Raw genomic sequence first — 24,597 nt, forward strand, 5'->3', positions numbered from 1 at the left:
ATGAACCAAAGTTTATGGGTAGGAGCGGTAATCATACCTGGATTTGGATTTTGCGGATAGTACTGATTTCTGTTAGGCGCCAGTACTGCAAATATTCATTTCATATGCTTAACTTTATTATCATGGGACCTCCAGAGGACTATCATACACAGTCCAGAAGAGCATATTACATGTTTGCAGGACTGGGATCTTACTTGAAGGTGGTTAAAGGTGGCAAATTTCTTTTTCTTTTTTAAAAATAAGAACATACTTTTGTTATATCTCAGTAGTCACCAAGCAGTTGATGGTGATCAACCGTTCAATTGCAGAGTCTCTTGGACTTGATCTAAGGCTGGGGGGACTGCGCTCACATGCCCCCTGCCCCCCACAACACAGCAAGCCAGTCCATTGGGAGAGAGAAGGGGCGGGGGCCAGATCGAGGCCCCCATGATGAAGGACAGTGTGTGGCAGAGACAGGAGCAGAGGTATGGTGAGTGGGCCCCAGCTAGATTGGTGGTGGGAGGAGCAAGCCCAGGTAGCACATCAAGGGGGGCTCCTGCCACTGTGGACACCCTGGCAGAGGCCCTGGGGGGCACATGCCCCTCCATCTTTTCATAGCTGAAGCAGCTGCCATTGCAGGCTGGGATTTGTGCCCCAAGCACCAATGCAGCTGGTCTGCAAGTGGCCCGATGCTATGTGCACCCACCGCTGGGCAGGCAGGGGATGAGGCTCAGCCCAGTGGTTGGATGCACGTGGCATTGAGTCACTCTCGGGTCAGCTGCAGTGGGGCTTGGGGCACAAAGCCCAGTCTGCAATGGCAGCTGCCTCCACTGTGCATGGATGGGGGGGCATGTGCCCCCCCCCCAACACAGGGCAGTGTGGACAGCTGCAGCAGAGGTGAGGGAGGGAGTGGGGCTGGGGCAGACCCTGCACAGCCTGGGCCAGGTGCAAGATGGAGCTGTAAGCGGCTCATCCAGGGGGTGTGGGAGAGCAGGCACGCACCCTGGGAAGACATGGTGGGTATGCCCCTGGATCTGCATGCCAGCTGAGCTGGCTGTTGCTGTGAGCTGGGGCCAACCCATCCCTCCCAGCCCTTCCTGGCAGGGGGCGGGCGGGGGGGGGGGGTGGGCTAGGCAGCACTGCGCTTGGTCTGTGAGCTGGGCTGGTCCTGTTGGAGGTGTTGAGCCAGGCTGTGTTCAGGTTGGGTGGTGGTGGTGGCACTGGGAGTGGGGCTATGGGGTAGAGAAGGGGTGCTGCAGGCACCTGAAAATTTACCACAATGCAGTCCAGCACCCCCTGCCATAAAGAGACTGGTGCTGGCTTCCCCTTCCTCCAGAAGGGCATGGCGGCTGTGTGCCTGGGATCTGCATGGCAGGGAGTGGGGAGGGAGGGCTGGGGCTGGCAAGCAGTGCCAGGCTCTTCCTGGTGGGGGGGCTGGGCCACGCTGTGTTCCAGCTGGGCAGTGGCAATGCTGGGAAGCAGGGTGGGGGTGCCTACAGTGAATTTTTGTGTGCCTTCAGCCCACCCATACCCCCGCTCCCAGGGCTGCTGCCAACCAGCCTGAGTGCAGCACGGCCCAACACCCCCACCAGGACGAGTTTGGCACAGCGCCAGCCTGCCCTGCGCCACATGCAGATCTGGGGGCACACGTCCCCTGGGCAAAATGCTCACGTCTCCGTCCCACTCCTAGCCCCAGTTGTGCAGGGCTTGCCTCTGACCTGGCCCCACTCCCTCCCTCATTGCCATGGGATGGGGACAGATTGAGACCCCAGTGATGAGTGAGGGAGCGGGGCACAGACAGGAGCAGGGGCTGGGGTGCGTGGGGGACAAGTGGAGGCCCAGGGTCATGTGCCCCCTGGGCCTCTGCTTGTCCCACCACCCAGTCTGGCCAGGGCCCTACTCCCCCCAACCCCTGCTCTTGCCTGTGCCCCACTCCCTCTCTCACCACTGGAGCCTTGATTTGCCCCACCCCTCCACAGCCTTTTCCCATCCCCTCGCCCCTTCCCCCACAGACTTACCTGCTGGGGGTGGGAGCACGCCAAATAATTTTTTTTCCCTCTGCCTCAATCTGCCCCGCTTTGCCTCCCCAAAGACTGACCTGTCGGGGCGGTGGGTGGCAGTGCACAGTAGGTCTTGGGTTGCTTTTTAATTAAAAAAGTAATCTCCTACTTAAACAGGTTGGAGACCACTGTTATATCTGAATGCTTTCCACTGAAATATATCATTTTCAAGAACATTTTTAATAGGAAAATTTTGCAGGTCTAGGATAGAATTTCTAGTCCAAATAACCAGAGAAAGATTGCAGAAAACCATAATTTTTGTAGTTACAGCATTCACTTGGAATCTGGGAGAACCTGGTTAAAGTCCTTGCTCCATTTTAGGCAGAGCAAAGACTTAAGCCGCACATTTGAGATGAATATTATAACCATTGGACTGGTGGCTTTATTGAGGCAGGTCTTTTTCTCTGGGCACAAACTGGGCAAATCCCTCCAATTTTCTTCTGTGAATATTTGCTAGGATAAAAAAAAAAAAGTGTGGTTCTTTTGCTTCGGTGCTCTTCTTGAGTATGTTATCTCCAAATATTTTTTCAAATCAGTTCAGTAGCAGGAACAGTCACAGCAAGTTATGGGAAAATATTAGAGACTATTTCTGGATAATGACTTTGGAATAGGCATGTAACCATTCTCATCACCACTTAATTCTAACATTTACCCTCTTCAAATAACTCAGAGAAAAGAATAAAATAGTAAGCATTATGTCCAACCAAAGCTCATCAATATGGCTTGAAATTCAGAAATCTAAAATATACAATGAACAAAAACTGTACAGTTCAAGAATTATTTTTAGATTTTATTAGAATAATTTTGAATGCATATCAGAAAAAAATGAGAAGCAATTCACTGACAGTTTGTGAACAGAAAGAGAGGCCAAATGCCTTAAGTAAATTTGCTACAATTTATTCTCCTGTCTAAAGGCATAAATAAAGATCCACCAGAATAACGAGTTGAAACTTGCTTGTAGTACTGCTTTTTAAGCACAGGGGGCACGTTTGCACAAGATGCTTTACTGCAAAGTTGTTTAGTTTACTGTGCAGTTAGCATGTACGTCTACACGTGCACATGCCTACTGCACAGTAAAACTCACTAATTGTGAGTAAACTAGCTATCTGCAAATGCAAGTAGCAAATTTTGCTCATGAGTAGTCACTGTGCAGTAGTGTTCATGTAGACACTGTACGGGCCGGGAGCGGTCTGAGGCCCTTGGGGGTGCGCGGCAGGCTGTGGCCAGCAGCCCTGGCACGCGGGTCGGGGAATGTAGGCCGGCGGACTAGAATTAGGCACGGACGCGTAGCGGTTGATTAAAGATTATTTTACTTACACCGTAGATGGTCGCGGAGCAGGCAGGAAAACTTGCTTGAGTTGCAGTTACAGACAGGAAAGAAGAAAAGCGGACAAGAGTTCTAAACTCGCGAACTCTAGCCCAATCCGGCTGAAGACTCTAAAAACGCGAGCCCGTCGTGTCAACTGAAGAAAACAACTCGGAGAAGAGCTCTGGATACACTCACACGAAGTTTGCTAGGCTCCGTGGAACTTGCGCGCAGGGAAGGGGTTCGTCGAGGGATCGTTCGGTGACGGGGAGAGGCCAGAGGTTGATCAGACCCCTATAGCCTTCTTAAGGTACACGCTGGGTCCGTTAGGCTCCGCAGCGCTTAGAGTTCTTCACGAGACGTGAAGTCCTCCTCCTCCAGATGGTTGTGGAGTCCTCCAACTTGGGCAGAAACCGCTCAAGCCTCTTATACGGCTAGCAAGCCAATCGCTAGCCGCCACGTGGGAATAATTTAGAACTGGCCAATAGTGGGACACAAATTTGCATGCGGGTGGCGGGAACTCCTTTGCACCAGGGTTTTCTCTTTGCAACTGAGAAATGCACCCTGCAAAGAAAGCTCCTCGTGGCGGGAAATAATTTAGCAGTGCCGAAGCGTGCACACACAAAATCACACCCTTGGGTTGTGACACACACCTGACCAGGAACAAATCTGGAAGTTGCCTGCTGCCAGGGTGGGTTCTGCCACTGGAGCCCAGGTGGGTCTTCTCAGGAGGTGAGACTCCCTCTGCCCCAGATGTAGGGAGCTCCAAGCCCCCAGCTCAGATGACAGTGGGAAAGTGGGGGCTGGGAGATCCTTATCTCCCAGCTCCTGCTTTGCCATCACTATCGGGGTGCAGGGGGCTGGGATATCTTTATCTCCAGCTCCGCAGTCATGTGGCCAGTGCTGGGAAATCCTTATCTCCCAGTCCAAGCCCTGTGACCATCCTTATCTCTCAGTCTGAGCCCCGCGACTGCAGAGCTGGTGCTGGGAGATAAGCATCTCCAGTGCTGACCCCACAGTCCTAGAGCTGGCACTGGGAGCTACCTGCTGGTGGGGGCTGGGGATCCTGTTCTCCACCCAGGTCTATGAGTACAGAGCTGGGTTGTGGAGCTGGGCTGGAAACAGACTTTCCAGCCTCTTCCCCACCCAGCTCTGTATTCATGGAGCTGAGTGGGGAACAAGCTCCCCAGGCTGTTCCCCACTGAGCTCTGCATTTGCACTTCTGGAGCTGTTTGGTGAACAAAATCTCCAGCTCCTGCCCTATGATCGTGGAGCTGGAGTCGGGAATTGTCCTGGTCAGGGACAGGTCCCAGCCCTGCACCCCGATTGGGTGATCAAAGCATGGGGCTTGGAAAGAAATGCAAGGGTGGGGCAGGTCCCAGCCCCCTGTCCCATCCACCAGTGTGACAGCTCGTAGCAAGCCCCTGGGTGGTTGGGGAGTCCCTGCCCAGCTGGGGGCTCACTGCTAGCTGCCCCTCTGGTAGGTTGGACAGGGGACTGGGGCCTGCCCCTCCCCTGCAACTCTTTCCAAGTCCCCTGCCTTGATTAGGGAGCCAGGGCTAGGAGCTCCCTGCTCCTGGGGCAGGGAGACATTGTCTCTGCCCCGGCAGCAGGCAACTCCCTAGGGGAAGGGAGCAATGTCCCAGTCCTGGCCAGGGACAGCTGCCTCCTGGCCTGGTGCTCCCTGGCCTGGTGCTTGTACCTAGGGAGCACCTCAAGCCCCCCTGCCCCCCACCCCCTGGTGGCAGCAGGGGCCCATTGCAGGGCCACAGGAAGTGGGAGCAGTTTGGTGCTAGGAACAGCAAATCTTCTCCTATGTCCCTGCATGAGTCGATGCCTGCCCAGGAACTTACGCTCACAAGTAGTTTACTCACAAGTAAACTGATCCCGGATCACCCATGGTGAAAACAAGAGCAGTGTGTGGTCAGTGAATTGAAGCCAGGTAGGAACCAAACCCTTCAATGCAAACCCTGTAATCTATGGCTTTATTCCTGTCCTTAGTAAAAAGGAATTGAATAGCAGCATTCTTCTTGCTGCAGGATTGAATCCCCTGCACTGCTATTTCTGCTCATAGCTAATAAACTGCTACCGGGTGATCAAGATGCTGCATCCTCTACATTGTGCACAGTCAAGCTTTAAATGTATCAGTTTTACTCAATTACGTAGTTTTACTTCATCTGCATTGTTGAGATGGCTTATCCCATAGGAACTCTCCAACAAACTCTATGTATCTGGTCATTGATGGCCACTTAGATTTCCTTAACTAAAGTTTGATTTTACCACTCTCAGAAATAGATTCCTATGTATAATACTTTACTCTTCTAGTACAATGAAAAGTTATAGTTTTGCAGACTGTTTGTTTTTATTTGCTCTATTCTGTTCTTCTGGCATCCTGTACAGATTGTTTCCTTTGACTACAGAAAATCAAGAGGCTGGCCTCTGCTCAACAGCTTAGGCTCACTGTTGTATGTGTGAAATGGCCTTAGGTTCTGAGGAAGGTATGGTGTAATCACAGATGGTAGAAGTTACCAATACAATACAATAAAAAAAAATGGGAGTTTATGGGAAAACAGGAAATCAGCTGAGAACCTACAGAGGAAGGCCAGGTTTCAAAGCAGATGGAGGCTAGTAGTAGCTGTAGCTGGTGGGACTAACAGCAGTAACTTTGAAGCAAAGCAGTTGCGTGGTCAAACATGAATGAAAATGTAGGTGACCAACCAAAAGACTGAACTGTACGTAGGAATTTATACAGGTTTCCCTCGCCAACTGCTGTGGTTATGTTCCTGAAAGTTCCCGTGATTGGCAAAACTGTGGCTGGTAATATAAAAGGCTTATGGGGAAAATGGCAGGTGCTGGGCTGATGTGCAGCTACGGAAAACCGTGGTGCCAATTTATAAACGTTGTAAGTATGAAACGTAACTCGAAACGTTGTAAGTCAAGGACTGCCTGTATCCCCACACACATGTTCCAGGGGTTGTAAGCTGGGGGTACGCATACCCCTGGGGGTATTTTGAAAGGTCCCAGGGAGTACACGGGGATGGGTGGGGACAGAGCATCACCACCCCGTGCTGCTGCCTCACAGAAGCAGGGACAGGGTGAGAGGAAGGTCGTACAGACACTACGCTGCTGCCGCTCTGCTACTCGTCAACCCCTGGGCTCTATGTCTGGCCACTTGCCCCCTCCTCACCCCTGCATCAGGCCATTTGCCACCCCCCGCCCCCTCCCCAGGGGTACACTTATTAAAAAAGGTCGAAAACCCCTGCACTAGTCTACAAGGTGGAAATTTCTAATTTGGCTCTTTTACATCCTAGGCTTTGGAGAATTGAAGCACTGGATTTTTTATTTAAATGCAGGGAGTGTTTTGCCAAAGCAGTGATCAGGGGCAGTCAACATAATTAAAATAAAGTACGAGGCATATCTTGTAGTTAGCTTCCTCCTGGTTTTTATATTACTATTTCTACAATGGTTCGTCCTGACCAGGGTCAGAAATGGAAGTGCCAGAGTGTTCTATGAATCCATCTCCTTAGCATTGCCAGCTGCAAATCATTTTTCATAGCCAGAACAGGTTTGCTACTTGAAAATATATGGGACAGGGGATTTGTGAAGAAAGGGGGAGAGAAAACAGCCTTGCAAATGCAGTCCATGCTCTGAAAGGAAGTCTATACTAGTGACATTGATTTTTAGGGCTTGAGGCCAAATTTCTGTGAAGAGAATTGACTAAAACTCCCAAGAATAGAAAAAAGACAAAGTCTAATTTGGGGGAGCTAACAGCTGCCTTCTTTTTGAAGTACAGGAAACAAGGATTCCTGGGAAAAGTAATTCCTCCTGGAATCCTCCTAGACTTCTAAGTATTTAACAGAAGTACACACTATTGCTTTTCTTGTTTTACTTACCTCACTGCCCAAATGGAAAATAGTCACAATACTTCAGATTCCGTCTGTATATCTCAGATCATTTAACAAATGTTCATGACTAAGATGTCCTACTGGAATATGGAAGTATTAGTCTGATTTTACAGGTGAGGAAACTTGAGATGCAGAAAGGTTAATTGAGTCCTGCCACTAAAAATCAAACGTCAGTTCAGTGGCGGAGAAGGAACCAAACCCAAATCTTCTGACTTCCCTAGCTCTGTGCTTTAAACATTATTCAGCACATCTCAAGTAAAGGAAATAGGGGAAAAATTATGAGAGATTATTAGGTAACCAATGAGGTCTGGGTAATTTTGTTGACCGTGTACATGTTCAGCAATTGAAACTCCAACTTTTTGTAGTCTTTCCTTTACTAACAAAATCATTCAGCTTCTGGCCCCATGTCTGTACCCCAGTGCAATACTAGATATTGCTAATACTTCCTGTAAATATGTTAATGGGATATATTATTAGGGAACTCTGGGATCCGCTCATCTTCCCACTCTATTCTCTTCTCATATTTAGCCTATATTTGCAGTTAGAAATCTTTTAAACACAACTGCTGCTTGCTGCTATGGCAATGAAATCCTCTTGCTCCTCATTCATTTTCTTTTCTTATGCCAAAAAAGGCTTTTAATTAGCTCAGGCAAAGATTTGCTTTATAGTGGAAAAAAATTATACCTTACAGCACTAAGTTATATCATCTTACAGCTGTCTAATGCTATTGCCAAGCAGGAGAGAAGGGAGCAAGGTATAATGGAGAGTGAAAAAAAGAATGGAGCACAAAATAGCTACTGAATGCAACTGGATGATAAGCAGATTGGATTCATACAATAATAGAAATGTAGGTCCACAACTGACCTAAAGTGATCATCCAGTCCATCCCCCTGCACTGATTCATGATAAGTATGCTTAGACCATCCTTCATAGGCTTTTGTCTAACACAGGGCTGTCCAACTGATGGATCACAGGCTATGTGCAGCCAGTGCGGGGTTAATTTGCGACTCCCAGATTCCCACCCAGCCACCACTGCCCGCATTGCTCCAGCTGCAGCAGCAGCCAGGGTCTCAGAGCATCTGCTCCCCCCTGCAGCTTCCACGTCCTGTCCTTGTTTAAGGAGGTGGGATGACACAACATGCAATAGCCTGCAGGGCTGGGGAAGCTGACAGCTCCGGGTGCTCATGTGGTGTGTTGCACACCAGAGAGCTGAGGGTGAAGCCAGTGCACTGCTGCATGCAGTGCAGTGGGGGGTGGGGTGTGCACATTATGTAGGCCCCCACTGGTGCACCGCACAGAGCCTTTGGCTGCTTAGAAGTTGGACAGCCCTGGTCTAGTATGTTAATACAAATCTTCAATGAAAGAGATTCTAAAAACCTCCCTAAGTAGCCAGTGCCAGTCGTAATCTATCCTTTTAGTTTGAAAGCTTGTCCTAACTTTAAGTGTTTAACTTAAATATGATTTGCTGCAAATTAAACAGATTTCATCTCATCATGCCTGCAGTAGACATGGTGAATAATTGATTTTTGTCCTCTTTATGACATTTTACATCATGTACCTGAACAGCCTTCTCTTTTTTTCCAGGCTAAACAAACCTAGTTCTTTTAACTTTTCTTCATTTGACTAGCATCTTTAATTATGAGACCGTTTCATTTAGTATATTTGCCACATTTATTTTTCATGACAGTAGAAATAAGATCCCAATCAAAGGGGCAAAGGCAAAAAAGGCAATAGAAATAAAAAACACCCAAAATGTAAATGCGACAGCCACTTAATCAGCTCTTCTGATTGAAGAGAGTGAGTGCATCTACATGTGCCCCTATGGCACCACTGTTACTGTGCCATCATTTAGTACTTCCTTTAGGAGTAATAGCTGTTACTGTGCCATGCTGGTGGTACACAACTATTTTTAGGCCCTACGTCACTGTAGCAATGGGCTATAACAGGGGTAGGCAACGCTTTTTGGCCGGAGTGCCTAAAAAACCACAATGTCTACCTTGGAAGGTGCCAGACTGCCAACGTGCTGGAGCCCGGAGCAGCTGTTTGCAGCCTCCTGGCTGCAGCCAGCCCACAGAGCCTGGTCTGCTCGCAGCAGGGCTCGTAGCCTCCCAGCTGCCTGCTGGGAGCAGCCTGGCCTCCGTGGCTGGCAGCAGCTGCCTAGAGCCCAGGGTGGCGTTGGTGTGCTGAGCAAAATGGCCTTGCATGCCATGCTCAGCATGCGTGCTGGGGGTTGCTGACCCCTGTGCTATAATGAGGGAGTGCATTTTCTAAACCTCTTATCATTGTTGGTGCTCTCCTACAGAATCTCCAATTTTTCTATATTTTCTTACTTCTAATGAATTCATAGAACTCATTCTGGCTGTTTCTTATTTCCCTTTCTAATTGTAACTAAGGGTACATACACGTTACACTTAGATCGACCTACCCTAGCTAGGTTGCTCTAAGTGCCAAACTTTTTGTAGATAAGTTCAGGGAGTTTAGATCAGGCAAAACCTGACTGGCCTGATCTAACATAGTTCACCTGAGAAGGTGCACTACGTAGATTGTGCTAACCCATCCCTGATTTAACTGAACACATATACATGTTTGGAGCACAGCCCCAGGGCTGGAAAGCCCAGCTGCTTGCCCCAGCCCTGGGGCTGTACTTTTCCTACCCTGCTACTCTGACTGGGCTAATTTTTAGGCCTCTGACCCCTCCCACCCCTGCACAGACACCCCCCTTCCCTCCCCCGGCCCCCTGCCATGGACCCACCAAACCCTTCACCTGATCCCACCAACCCCCTGCTGCACCTGCTAACTGCTTCCCCACAGACCCGCTAGCCCTGCTTCCACCCTCAGTCCTGCCTGCCCCCCTCCACACCCTAACTTACTTGGATCGTGTTCCTGGTGTGGATCCTGGTACCAGCAAAGGTGTGCACAAGTTGGTACCTGATTTATGATCATGTGGCTTAAAGTTGTGTGTTCGTAGTTCAGGTCCCTCAAGCATGCTTGTGGCTTAATTTTCCAGCATAGCTGCTTTGCTTTGTATCCCTACAGGCATGTGCTACTCCTTAATGTTTAACTTTAAGGTGTGTGTTCTTTTTCACTCTTTGATTCCTTGATTTTAGGCCCCTAAAGAGCTCCTGATCTGGTCTCTTACTATCCTTGCTGTTTTACTGTGCATGGAAATAATTTATTGTCGTTTTTAATATAGTCTCTTTCTTTCAGTAAATTCCAAATCTCCTGGATTCCTTCATTCCTTAGGTTATTTTCCTCAGAGATCTTACCTACCACTTCCTAGAGTTGTTGAAGTCTGCTTTTCCATGGCAATCACCCTGATTCTACTGCTATCACTCCTTCCTTTTCTTAGAGTACTGAACTCTATTATTTCAAGATACTTTTCAATCAAATTTCCTTCCATCTCTAGATTTTCAACTAGTTTCTCCTTATTAGTCAGAATCTGATCTGAAATATCTCTTCCTAGTAACTTCCTCCATCTTCTGAAACAAGAAGTTATGCTCAAATGATTCCAAGAATTTGACACTTTATCTAGGTCCTAATGGGTGTGTCTATGTGTGCATTTACGCTGGCTTAAATTGACTGTGCAGTAAATGGGAATAGGCCAGTGTCTAGGAGGATTTCCAGGAGGAATAACTTTTCCCAGGAATCCTTGTTTCCTGTACTTCAAAAAGAAGGCAGCTGTTAACTCCCCCAAACTAGACACTGTTTTTTTTTCTATTCTTGGGAGTTTTAGACCATACTCTTCACAGAAATTTGGCTTCAGTCCCTAAAGTAAATTACTGCACAGTAAGCAGGAATAGGCTGGCGTCTCCACATGCAGGCAACCTGAGACTAAATTTAGTCCTAGGTCAAAGCAACCTGCCGTGTGCCCCCGTGGCCACCAAAAGGAGCTCCAGCCTCTGCCCACATGGCTGCCAGGCCTTGGCAGTCATGTTGAGGCCAGAGATAGCTGCCACCACTAGGTGGCTACAGGGGCACATGGCAGGTTGCTTTGACCTTGCCCCCTGCACTGTGCTTGACCTCGGCACTAAGATGGCTGACAGGTGCTAGCAGCTGCAAAGGACAGAAAAAATGGATCAGGCCACTTAACCGCTTCTGCCTTGAGCTGCCGGTGGGCTGAGTGGCCCCTGAGCTACAGGAGGCCCAAGTCCTTCTCTCCATGGTGGTGGCACCATCCAGGGCCACCTGGGCGGGCTGCTAGTGGGTCAGGTGCTGCCTCAGCTCAGGGTCAGGGAAGAGTTGGATCGGGCCACATGCTGCCTCCAATCTGGGGCAGCACCCAGCCTGCTAGCAGCCCACCTAGGTGGCCCTGGGGGCACTGCTGCTGCAGAGGAAAGGACTGGGGTCCCCTGCAGCTCAGGGACCACTCGGCCCTCTGGCAGCTCACCCCCTGACCGCGGGAGAGGTAGGCAGGCTCTGCCAGTAAAAAGGATTGGGCCCCTCGGCCACTTCTTCCTTCAGCAGGCACCTGCTGAAAGCAGAAGTAGCGAGGGGCCCCATCCTTTTTTGTGGAGCCTGCCCATGGCTAGGGGAGAGCTGCCAAAGGGCTGAGCGGCCCCTGAGCTGTGGGGGGCCCCGGTCCTTCCCTTCATGGCAGCAGTGCCCCTCAGGTCCACACAGGTGGGCTGCTGGAGGGCTGGGTGCTTCCCTATCTCAGAGGCAGCATCCAACCCAATCCAACTGTTTCCCAAGCCCACCCACTGGAAGCCCGCCAGGTGCTGCTCCCCAGGTGGGTTTGGGGAACATTTGGATCAGTCTGGGTGCTACCTCTGAGTTTGGGCAGCACCTAGCCCACTAGCAGCACTTCTGGGAAGCCCTTAGGGGTGCAGCTGCTGCAGAGGGAAGGACTAGTCTTCCCACCACAGCTCAGGGGCTGCTCAACCTGCTGGCAGCTCATCCCCCGGCTGTGGGCAGGCTCCAGCTCCGACTAAAAAAAAAAAAAAAAAAGGATCAGGCCCCTCCACGTAACAAGACAGAAAAATGTAAATGGTTAAGTCCTCAAGGTTTTATTCTATGGTCCACTGTTTCAATTAAGGGAGTATAGAATAAAACTTTGGGGATTAAACCCCTGTCCCATGTACAAGCATCCTAAGATTTCAGGCTATTTCTACTTATTTCCCATACTCCTGTCACTTGTGCAGAGATAGCTCCGGTGTGGATGGGTTGCCTAGTTGTTCTTTCTTTTCTGTCTTCTACAAACCTATTACAACTTTCAATTTTCCTTCAGCAGACTTCAAACGTTGACCAGATAACTTCTGTTCTTTTTGTTTACCATTTGGGCTTTTGTCATGAGCTCCCTTCAGGCCACTTTTAAATTGGTCCTGGCTAGGCAAGTTGGTATCCTAGCATAGTTCCTCTTTTTTCATCAGATGACCCCTTCTCTTCCCAACAGTCCTCCTTTCTGGATAACTATTCCATGGTTGAGGAATTCAAAGCCATGTTCCTGGGCAGCCATGCATTTATCTCCTGTTTTTATCTGTTCCTGCCTGAGCCTTTACATTCAACCAGGAAGATTATTTAGAACACTTCCCCCATTCCTTCACTCTCATTTCTTGGGTCTTGTGGTCATTTCTAATCTGCTGAGGTTCATATTTATTAGTATCCATGGTACCCATGGATAAGCAGCAGGGGGTAGCAGTTGGAAGGCTGGATGAGCCTCATGAACCTTTCTCAGGTGTTGGTGCTGTGATCATTTAGTGATTCTTCAGCTTGATTTTGGGGGCCTAGATGGGAGATGGAATTCTGCCATGGCCTGAGAGAAATGACACTCACTGGGCATGTCCACATGAGATGCTGTGTCACTGCTACGGCACCCTAGCACATTGCTATATCGGCAGGCACAAACTGTGATGCCACAGCTGTGCCATAGCGATGCACTCCCTCATTATAGCACAGGGGTCAGCAACCCCCAGCACGCATGCTGAGCATGGCATGCAAGGCCATTTTGCTCAGCACACCAACGCCACCCTGGGCTCTAGGCAGCTGCTGCCAGCCACGGAGGCCAGGCTGCTCCCAGCAGGCAGCTGGGAGGCTACGAGCCCTGCTGCGAGCAGACCAGGCTCTGTGGGCTGGCTGCAGCCAGGAGGCTGCAAACAGCTGCTCTGGGCTCCAGCACGTTGGCAGTCTGGCACCTTCCAAGGTAGACATTGTGGTTTTTTAGGCACTCCGGCCAAAAAGCGTTGCCTACCCCTGTTATAGCCCATTGCTACAGTGACGTAGGGCCTAAAAATAGTTGTGTACCACCAGCATGGCACAGTAACAGCTATTACTCCTAAAGGAAGTACTAAATGATGGCACAGTAACAGTGGTGCCATAGGGGCACATGTAGATGCACTCACTCTCTTCAATCAGAAGAGCTGATTAAGTGGCTGTCGCATTTACATTTTGGGTGTTTTTTGTTTCTATTGCCTTTTTTGCCTTTGCCCCTTTGATTGGGATCTTATTTCTACTGTCATGAAAAATAAATGTGGCAAATATACTAAATGAAACGGTCTCATAATTAAAGATGCTAGTCAAATTCACTATAAGTTTTGCTCCTGGCTCTGTCTATAAAATAGGTTAGGTGTCTTGTGTTGCTTGTCTTGTTACTTTAAAAAAAATGTTTCAAAGCTTTTCCACACATTTATCCCCTTTGGCTGGGGTATCTCAAAGAACAGGTGTATAATCCCTACTAACCTTGAATGAATTGGGGGACCTCTCTCATAAACAGATATTCCTTCTAACTTCTATTCTGAATAAATGAAAGGTTAGATTGTGTTAGACTGATAGACCTACATTTTAAAATTCCCCATCTACAGAGCCGACTGCTTTCTTTCCCACGCTGCCCTACTAACGTGCCTTAAACCTGAGCAGTGAGTCCACCTCTAGAGTGTTTTCACAGACATCTGTCGCTAATGGAAGCTGCAATTAACTCCATGTAGTGAGACCCCTGGAGATATACCCTGAGTCTTTGCAGAGCTTAATGCTGGACTGAGGGCCTATAAGCAAAACAAGCATGCCAGAGAGAATTATTCCTAGGTTAAAAAAGGAGTTTAAAAAGGGAGGATAGTAAAACCAACCTAATTCATTCAAATAACATAAAATATGACCATCATTAGAGTTTATAAATGTATCTGTGCAAGGTCTGATCTTGCGAGCTAGCTCTGACTGTCTTCCTTGTTTGATCACTTCTACAAGTGAAACATTTTCTGATATGGCTCTGTTTCAAGGTACCACTTTTTTTTTGTACACCTGAACTTTATTGTTTTTTTCTCACAGACCTGTCTTCTACATAGAGGGCACATCTACACATTCATTAATGCACCTTGGATACTGCACGTTTAGTTTAGTACTTGCTCAATAAAGTACTAACTAAATGTGCAGTAACGAGAGTTACTGTGCAGTAGTGTCAAATACAGTTGTTTTGTGACACTTACTGAGCATTAGCCTAATAACACTGCGCAGTAGGCAATTAGCACTGTTTTTAACTGCCACTCTACTGTGCAGTGCTATTAGGCTAATGCATAGTAAGCGTCTTGTATAGATGGGCCCACTGAGTAAGATATTTTAGATTTGTTTTTGCTAACACGATAAGAATCCATCTATATGATTATGCCTGTGTGTGGAGTTGACTGAGATTTTAATAAAGTTTTTTAAAGGTCAAAATAACCACAAGTTGATTTGATTTCTGGAATATGAAAAAACACACTTCTGCTGCCAAATAAAATGGAGATAAAATTCCAATAGATGTCAAACAATTCTGAGAGAGAGAAAATTACAGTCTTTTACACGGAACTCCTGGATTCTATTCCCAATTTCACCTAGTCAGTGTGTGACCTTGGGCAAGTTGCTTATAGCTTCTCTTAAGGTACAGGTTGAGTATCTATTTAAAGAGGTTAATTAATGGAGCTTAATATTTTTAAAGCATTTTAAGAGCATTGTATGAAAACCATTATATAAGTGTTATGTTTTTATCTGCTTATCTATATGACACCCTCATTTTATGGATTAAAAGTCCATATTATAGTTTTTATTTAAAAGTCTTAATATATTCTGGGTTTATGAAAATAAAGACTACTCCACCCATGCATAATTGTGCTTGGCTCTGGTTGAATTCCTCTAAGTCGACGTATATATCCGAAACAAGAATATAGGTTTACCATCAGCGGGAGCCCATCAGCATGCTGTCTATCCCATGAACCCACCTGGGCTTCCAGCACCTTGCACACTGAGGTAAGGGGCAGTGTATAAGTCGAGGTTGAATTTTAAGAGTTAAAAATTTGTCTTCAAAATTCAACTTATTCACTGTGAAATATGGTAATGAACACCACCATGACATAGTACTGTTGGGGACAGCATTAATTTATGGCAGAGTAATTAATTGCAAATAAACACACACACTGACCACAGGTATAAATGGAACCTGGTCAACCTAGCCAGCAAAGGGCCAGACTCCTGCCTGCCACCTATCCACCTGGCTGTGTACCTTCAGCATCCCAGTGCCCCAGCCAGCTGCCCCCCCACCTGATGCTGCCACCTGAAGCCTGGGGCAGAGCAGGGCAGGAGCAGCCTTGGAGTAAACTGCTCCACTCTGGCTCAAATTGCTACTGTCCTGCTGGGTGCTTTTGTAGACACTGGGCACTTATACATGAGTAGGAAGGCTGCTCTGATGTGGTGTAATTACAGTGTGTTGGAGCGGGCTCAATTAATTGAGTCTGTTGAAGCATGGTAATTATCATGCTCCAGCAGATCCCAGCGTCTTGTGTATCAGCATCCCTGTGCTTAAAAATGACGGTGGGGGTGCTACACACACACACTATCCTGGAGCACGTATATAAATGTTCACCCTGCCCGGGAGTAGTTTACTCCTACTCCAGAATTTATTGCTTCACGTTAATTGCACATGTAGATGCACCCATGGAGAATCAAGTCCATTTTTCCCTGTAAGAGGGTGCATTTACATGTTTAATTTATGCTGTATGATACACCCAGCACCCAGCACAGTTTGCACCAAAGTTAACTGCTCCCTGGCACAGTGTCTACACGTGTGTCCAGGACTGCAGCAGTTTGAGCCAGGGCAGAGCAGTCCTGGGCTGGCAGCAGGCTTGAGGGGTCAGTCCCAGGGTCTGTGTTGCAGCATCAGGTGGTAGAGGGACCGGCTGGGGCACAAGAGTACTAAAGTGCAGAGCCATGTGGCAGGCAGCCCCTGCACTTTAGCACTCTCATGCCCCAGGCAACCCCATCTCCACTTGCATTTCATTGCACTTAATTTACTGTGCCCAAATGTTTATGTATGTGTAGATAGCGCTGCTTTACTGTGGAGCTAATTGGTCAACTCTCCAGGAAAGTGCATGTGTAGATGCACCTGGTATATTTTAAAGTTAGTAGGCACACAGCAGTGGTTCTTAGTGTTATTCTTTGCTTACTTTTTCCTTTCCATACTCAGTCTAACTTTTTTTTGAATTTTCCTGCACTCCAGAAGCAATACCAGAGATGCATCTGGGGCAACAGTCCACTCTGATAAGGAGAAATATAATATAAGATGATTTCATCTCACTTATGTCTGTTGGTCATAGCAGCTAATAGAATAACTTTACCAGAGAAATGGCTGGTATGGAAATTTGTTCTGAGTGTCCTATAGTAAATATATTCTGACTGAACCAGTTGGTATGTAACCTAAAGGGTTCCTTGAATAGCCTAGCAAAAATTGTGGGGCATAGATGGACACTTTTCAAAATGCTTTTGTGTAAGAAGTAAAAGAGCATTGTAGTAACAACAGCAGCATTTAACTCAACAACCTGCAAACTAGAAACGGCTTTATTACCCAAATTAATTTCACACATTAGAGAGAAAGGCTGCTGTACCTAGAACCACCAATTGCCACTTCAACTGCTTTTTGTTTGATTAACTGCTCCTATTGCCCCAAACAGCTAGAGAAGCCAGTGGTACCATCATGACTTTTGCCTCCTAAATCTTAAAAAAGAGCTTAAAAGTTCCCAAATGATGTAGTATTCTTATTGTTTTAGTTGCCCCTGGTTCTCCTTGCCTCTGTCATTTTTTATGTTTGCTTTTGATACGCACTGTTGTCAGCAAGTCCCCAGTGCCAAAGTTGCTTCAATGGATTCTAATTTATGAAGACCCTGCTGGGTTATAAACAGTCAGTGCAATAGCCCTAGTTAATGAAAGTCTTTTTTCCTCCTTTATTGTCAGCGCTACCATTATTAGTTAATTTGAGAAGAAACATTTGCTGGTACCACTGTATCTCTTAAGTATCTGTCAAAAAAGTGGCATGCTTGCTGGGGTCATGCCCACGTGCAGGGTGCTGGACCCGATGATCTGTAAGGTCCCTTTCAGCCCCTAATATCTATGAAACTACGAAATGCCATTGCTGTTGCACTAAAATAAAAATTATCATTTATTTTATCCAGGAAATTATGGGGAGAGTGGAATGGAGGCCTTCAAAGAGTTGGCTGCCCAAGAAGGTCTATGCATTGCTCACTCTGACAAGATCTATAGCAATGCCGGGGAAAAGAGCTTTGATCGGCTGCTGCGGAAGCTCCGTGAAAGGCTACCCAAGGCCAGAGTTGTGGTTTGTTTCTGTGAAGGGATGACAGTGAGGGGAATCCTTATAGCCATGAGACGCCTTGGAGTACTTGGGGAACTCCAGTTAATTGGAAGGTAAGCCTTTGACTTATATTTCATTGCTTTCTCAGGAGAAAGACTGTCTTTATTCTCTGACTTCTGTAACTGCAGCTATTTGTTACACTTTAATAATGAATTTAAGGAGGCAACCAGCTGAACCCAGAAACAAGATATGAAGATTTTTGCCTACTAAATTGGGATGGTTTTGGACAGATTTTCCTGATGTAAACATTCATGGCCTTTGCAGATACACACATCCCAGCTTAATGTGTGTTTGGGTGGGTGTAGGAATATTTATATATAAATATTAAAACTGTAGTTGGAAATGCTGCGTGCCCTCAGAACAAAGGCCAGAGAATGTGAATTTGAAGTGTGATAGGCAGAAAAATGTACTAAAAATGTTAGCAATGAAAGATACGTTGATCTTTATATTTTCACTTAATTAAATTTCATAATTTTAGAAGTGGTAGAGTGATGTTGTAATTGTAACACTTCACCTCCAGTCTTTCACTTGCCACACCTTTGACGTTATTCTGCTTGCTGTTGAGGGAGGTGGTCCTTGGGGCCACGAGTAACTTTACCAGTTGCTTCATCTGGGGCCTACACTCCCCTTTGAGTGCTCCCCTTTTATAGGAGCACTCCCATAGGCTTCTGAGGACTTGTTGAAGCCTCAGCTGTCCTAGCTGTGGCCCCTGTGTGGATACCTTTAAGAGTGTTATGTATAAACTGGTGCAAAAGCCTGACAAAAGGATGGGCAAAAATAGGCTACTTGTTATAGGGTAACATGTTTCTGTTATCCAATGTCATTACCAGCTTGAGCTGTTCTGCCTGGTCTTCTATATAATGGGTACCTATCAACATTTAAATGCCTCTCCTCTCTAAACTTCTTCAGATAGTTGTTCAGACATTGATGATTTTCCATGCATGGTGCATTTGGATTCAATCCTCTACACGGTCTATATATCATACATCTCATCACAATGATCTTTGCTCAACAGGCAATGCACTATTGTACAATCAAACGTTTGTTTTAAAGTTCTGGTAATGCTCGTTGTTCCAATTCATCCTCAAATCCCGCAAATACCCTGGAAACAGTCTTCTTGGCGGCAAAATCACTTTACCCTTATGACAACAACTCTGGAATTGGCCATCCAACAGTCTTTCAGCTTGGAAGTTTAAAGAGTTACAAAATTGGCACACCACATTCATCAATCCACAACTAAGTTCCTCAATCTTGTCTTCAGTGACTCTGTTGTTGTCTACTCTTTCAGCCTGTCTCCTATTGCCTCTGTGAACCCTTTGCCTTTCCATTGCATCTGTTCTATGATATCCTTTTGGCTCATTTGTTTCATTTTGTCTTACTCTTGCCATTGTTTCTGCATTCAATTGCCATCTATTCTCTGCTTCACCTTGGTAAGGGTGTTGTGGGTTAAAGTTAAAGTAAGGGTGTAAAGGGACAGTTTTATGCTCGGATACCAAGAGTACACCATAACTAATTGAAATCAGTCACTAAAAGTCCAGAAAAGTGAGCTAAAATATGTTTTTTTGAGTGTGACAGACAGATGACAAAAACACAAACAAAGCAAATTATTATAGAGGATTGTTACATCGGCCTTGGGATTGCAGGAGGGAACAGCAGAACAGGAAGCAGAATACTGCTCTCTGAATAAACAAGCTTTATTGTTCTGTGAGCTTAACTCCTTGGTCTTTTGAGAGAAACACAGCCCCTTCATCTCTAGCTGCACCCTCAGCCTTGGTCTACTGTTTAAGACCCTAGCTCCTGGGTATCGGAAGCAGTCCCTCCTGGGGTTTCAATCTCAGTGCCAGTCTCTATGCCTTCAGCTCAGGGCTAGCTCCTGGCATAAGTAGTAGGGGATTGCTACCCAGGCATCCCTATTCATGACCTTCTCCACCCCTGTAGTCACAACTCAAGTCCTCTGTACAAACACAAGCCAGATGTTTCATAACATAAATAGTCTCCCTCCTCAGGGTAAATGTTGCCCACAGGCCCCACCTCCATAGAAGCCTCTTTCCCCAGATTCTTTGGATGGCCTGGGCACCTGTCTGTCTATCTCCAGCAGCCCCTCACTCCCAAGAGCTCCTCTCTCCCCTATAGGCAGGGATTTCCCTGCACAGTCAGAGACTGGGTTTATATCCCCCAAGCCCAGTCTCCTCCCAGTCATGTGACTGGGTCTTCTGAGCCCAATGAGCAGGTGTAGCTAATTGCTTCATTAGCCACCTGGCCTTATTAGTCCCAGGCCCAGTCCACTTGAGCTGTTATCCCTTACTGCCCTTCCTGGTCCCGTCTCTTACCCTCTCAGGCCTTTTAGTAACAAGGATGCCTTGTTACACACACACACACACACACACACACACACACACACACACACACACACACACACACACACACCAGTAACTCCTGATACTCTTTGCTACCTACCTTATGCTGAATCTTGGAAGGAAGTCCCACAACAACATGCGTTATATTTTTTTTACATGGGTTAATTTGTTTTTAAATCTTTATCTCCCTGATAACCAGCTCATTATATATGAGCTAAGTTCACACATTTCCAGGCTAACAACTTGGACATATATTACTACAGATGCAGAGTGGTACTTTAGCTATTAAAGTCAGTGATGATTCCTCACTGCTTTCTTATCATGTCTGTATCTTGTACTTGTTCATTGAAATCTGACCCTTTAGTTATTTTTGCCATATAATGCACCTCCCAGTTCTCAATTGTGATTGGTTTCTAGCAGCCTCTACTTTGAGGCAGTGTTTGGGAAATGTAACCATCCCTAATGAAATATCCCAACACGCTTAGGGGAGTGTCTGATTTTTTTTTTTCTCTAAAACCTACTCCACTTAATTGTCTGCCAGGACTGACACCATGATCATACTTGTTTTACTCGGGGCCATTACTCAAAAGACATCTTTAACTTTAAATTCTCTTTTAAATGTGAGACCCCTCATTCAGGTTCTCTTAAGTGCCTGTATTGATTCATACAAAAAACTAGAACTCTTGGTTCCAAAATGATACCTTTTTTTAGACCAACTGGAAAATGGCAAGAAAATTGTCCTTTTCTGCAAGCTTTCGGGAATCAAAGTCCCTTCGTCAGGCTCTGGGAAAAGTGTAGATAGTACAAGATGGTAAAAAGTCCCCATAGGTCAGAAATAAACTTCATTATTGCACAGAGGGAGCTGAAGATGGAAGTCTGTCCCTCTGGGTCCATGAGAGGGTCTTTGTGAGCTGTGTTGAGTAGCTCGTTGATGTGTCGATCAGGTAGAATTCCTTCCCTGAAGGTGTTAGATGGTAGGTAGAGAGGCAAAAAAAAACTTCCTTGTTGTTCTGCAATTAAGTTTAAAATCCAAAGTCGGCTGAAATCTGGCATCTTCCATGTTTCAGGGGTGTACTTGGTAGCTGTGTTGGTCTGACACAAAAAGACATACAAAAAACTAGAACTCTTGGTTCCAGAATAATACCTTTTATTAGACCAACTGGAAAAGGACAATTTTCTTGCCATTTTCCAGTTGGTCTAATAAAAGGTATCACTTTGGAACCAAGAGTTCTAGTTTTTTGTATGTCTTATTGTCTCAGACCAACACGACTACCAAGTACACCCCTGTTTTGATTCATTACCTTTGACTTTTCTGATACTTACTCTGCCTTCTCAGGTCTGTTCAAAATATGGCTTCTGAGGTCACCTGCCATCTTAACCAAGCCCTCCTTTTTATTCCCTTTATTTGGCTCTTTATTTTCTATGGAATTCAAGCTTTTCTTACTTCCCTTCAAAGACTTCCTATATCTCTCCCCTTATCCATTACCTGCTTATCTTGTCTGTTCTCTTTTCTTACTACCAACCTAGCACCTATTGCTATGAAAACCTTTTCTTGGTGGCACTGATATTTTTATTCAGAACCTCTCCAGTGTTCTACTTTGTAAATGGTAATAGTTGAGGAGTTTCACTGAAAGTCATGAAGTGCTTTTCATCCAAACTTTCTTGTACTATTTCTGTCCTATTTTGTGTAAGCTTTGATGGCTTTTCTTTTTAAAAAATGAAACCTCGGTGGGCTGGGGATCACAATTCTTGGAGCCTAGATTTTTTCCCAAAAGCAGGATGAAGTATGAATTATATGCAAGCCTTATAATACGTCATAAGTTTTTACAAAATTAAAAGAAAATAATTCCTTTGAATTGTAATTAAGTTACTAAAAAATGGCAGATCCAGCATTAAACAGCCAACTATTATTCACAAGTAAATTGTACTGAAACTGCAGTGCTATGAATCTGGGCAGTCAAATACAAGTGCAAACAGTGTTATACATCAGCATTGCTGTGATGTGGTACCGAGTGATTTGTATTAAAACAATACAGGCAAGCAAAAAACAAAGACCTCTAAAGAAGCAACTTTATTCCTTTAATTTAGAGATGTGGGAGTGAATGTGAAATCAAGATTTTTTTTTGCACTAGTAAGCAAAAAGAGGCCCTTAATTTATTCATAAGGGAAGGTGTATTGTCAGTCACACCTCATAACTCCAGTCCGACTCACTGCAAAGAGAGAACCTTTATTAATGGACATCTAGCTAAATTATCCTCCAGTTTTATCTGCAGTTTCATTGTTGAAGAAAACAGACTGGTAGGGTAGGAAAGGTGATCCTAGTTCAAATTTGGCTTTTGTTTATGCTTGTATAAACTTATGTGAAATTATACTGAGTTTACACTTCTAAAAAACTAAAGCCAAGTTTATACCATCATATGTGTTAGAAAAACTTATGCTCATGTATTGGTGCCTACTTCACCAATGTTTTAGGCAGCTGGGTATATTCCCATCTGTATTTAGTTATCTGCTTCAGATAATGGATTCAGGCTTGAGCTGAATCCTGGTCACTTGAACAAATGGGTCAAATGACCAGGGATTCCTGATATTAGTCCAGGAAGAAGAATTTCCTTTCAGGGAGCCTGTTTCATCAGTGAGGAAAGAGACTTTTTGAGGGATTTTTTTAATAGGAATTTAGAATCAGACAAGACCTGAAGTGGGGTGCTTGATACCATCCAGATGGAAATACGTAGCAGAAGTTGTCTGCAGTAAGTGGTGAGAGTAGAAGCCTTAAAATGCCAGGCAGCTGGATCCGAGAAGAAATTCTTGAGCCCAAGAAAGGTCTAAAAAAAAACTGGAGTGGAGGAGGGAAGACTTGTTTGGCTAAAGCTGATTTTATGGTGATACTTTAATACCATATTTACTTGCATCCAAAATGAGGTCCTGTTCCCTCCCTCCTCTTTCCCTCGCCCCATTCAACATGAGGGGCAAAGCTTTGTCTTAGATTTGAGTACTGACTGGGGGTAGGTGGCTGTTGCAGCCCCAGCTCTGGGACCAGGGGTTAAGTCAGAGCTGTGCTGCCACCTGCCCCATGCTGGGGTTGATCAAGCTGTGGAAACGGGGTCATGTGTTGGGAAAGTACATGGAGGAGACCTTCTAGGGTGGCGGGGTGCATGGGGGAGACAGAAAGTGTGGTAGAAATTGCATTCTGCTGACAGAGTCATCATAAAAAGTAAGTGGTAGAAGAGGCCAGCAAGTGGCCAGGGGGAGGAGGAACAGGTGACGGGAGGGCAGGCACAGGCATAGTGGGGCAAGGGGGTGAGTGTCTGGCCACCTGCACCCCTACCTCTGCTTTTCTTACCACAGCTGTTTGCAGCAAGGAGGGATGAATTTTAAGGTAACCCTCCAATAATTTGAGTTTCTGTATGTGGAAAATTGTAACAACTTTATAATTTGCCATGTATAAAATCTAATTATTGGCAGGTGTTATTAAATTCAAAAGTGTCTTGAATTTGGGTAAATATGGTAATTTAAGCCACAAGATAGGGTAATCATTGATTTATAAGTTTCTGGCTGCAGTTTGAAAAGCTGGAGACATGAAAATTGGGATGGTGATAGGGAACAACACTATTACAGTTTTGTGTTTTACTCCTTTTTATGCTTGTGGTTACCTAATGAGAAACATGTCATGAGAAGGTGGAGCAGGTGGAATAAGACAGGAACTGAACAAAATAAATAGTCTGGAAAAAAGGTTTGCAATCCCTACGTATTACTTAAAGGAGAAAAATGAAGACAGGGCTGCCTCAAAGTATTATGCCCCAAATTATGATTAGAATAGAAAAAGAGTTGGCACATTACTCAAATAAGGCAAGAATTTAAGAGAAGAGAGGGTGTATTACTAAAAGAATGTGGGGTTTTTTAAAAACATAGAGTAGTTACTATGTGTGATTTAGACTGCAAGATGAGCAACTAACAAACAGGCCTAATTATAAAGGCCTAATTATATGCCACTGGGTTCTCAAAGTGCTTTATGAACATAAATTAACTTGACCTTACAAGGATCTTGCAAGGTAGGTGAGTATCATGGATGTTTCCTAGAGTGGTAAATGAGTGACAAAGTTAAATTACTTCCCAGAATTTTTGCTGGTAATGCAAGGACAGTGGCAAGACTGGGAAGCAAGCAAAAAAGCCCCGACTTCTTAACTACTTGATCATTGCCTGGAAGACAAATATCTAAAGATGAAAAATGTTGTTCAGGAGCTCCAAGATTTCTCATTTTCCTTTGAGGGTCAAGAAAAAATATTGGATATATTTTTTAAAAGGAATGTTTCATTTTAACGCTTTGAGTAAACTATTTTTTCTTCTTTTAAAATTCTTTAAAATATTAAATACTAATTTAATGCAAAGC

General features: G+C 45.5%; 1 protein-coding gene across 1 annotated transcript in view; it reads left to right on the forward strand.

Moving 5' to 3' along the window:
- The window catches only part of GRM1 (glutamate metabotropic receptor 1), a 311,031-nt gene that overhangs the window by 59,789 nt on the left and 226,645 nt on the right, over positions 1–24,597 (forward strand). The window contains exon 3 of the mRNA XM_014605565.3: positions 17,657–17,906. Within this exon, the coding sequence (XP_014461051.3) occupies positions 17,657–17,906 (250 nt within the window). The remainder of the gene's footprint in view (positions 1–17,656; positions 17,907–24,597) is intronic.

The sequence above is a fragment of the Alligator mississippiensis genome, chromosome 1 (assembly GCF_030867095.1).
Source record: "Alligator mississippiensis isolate rAllMis1 chromosome 1, rAllMis1, whole genome shotgun sequence".
NCBI lineage: Eukaryota > Metazoa > Chordata > Crocodylia > Alligatoridae > Alligator > Alligator mississippiensis.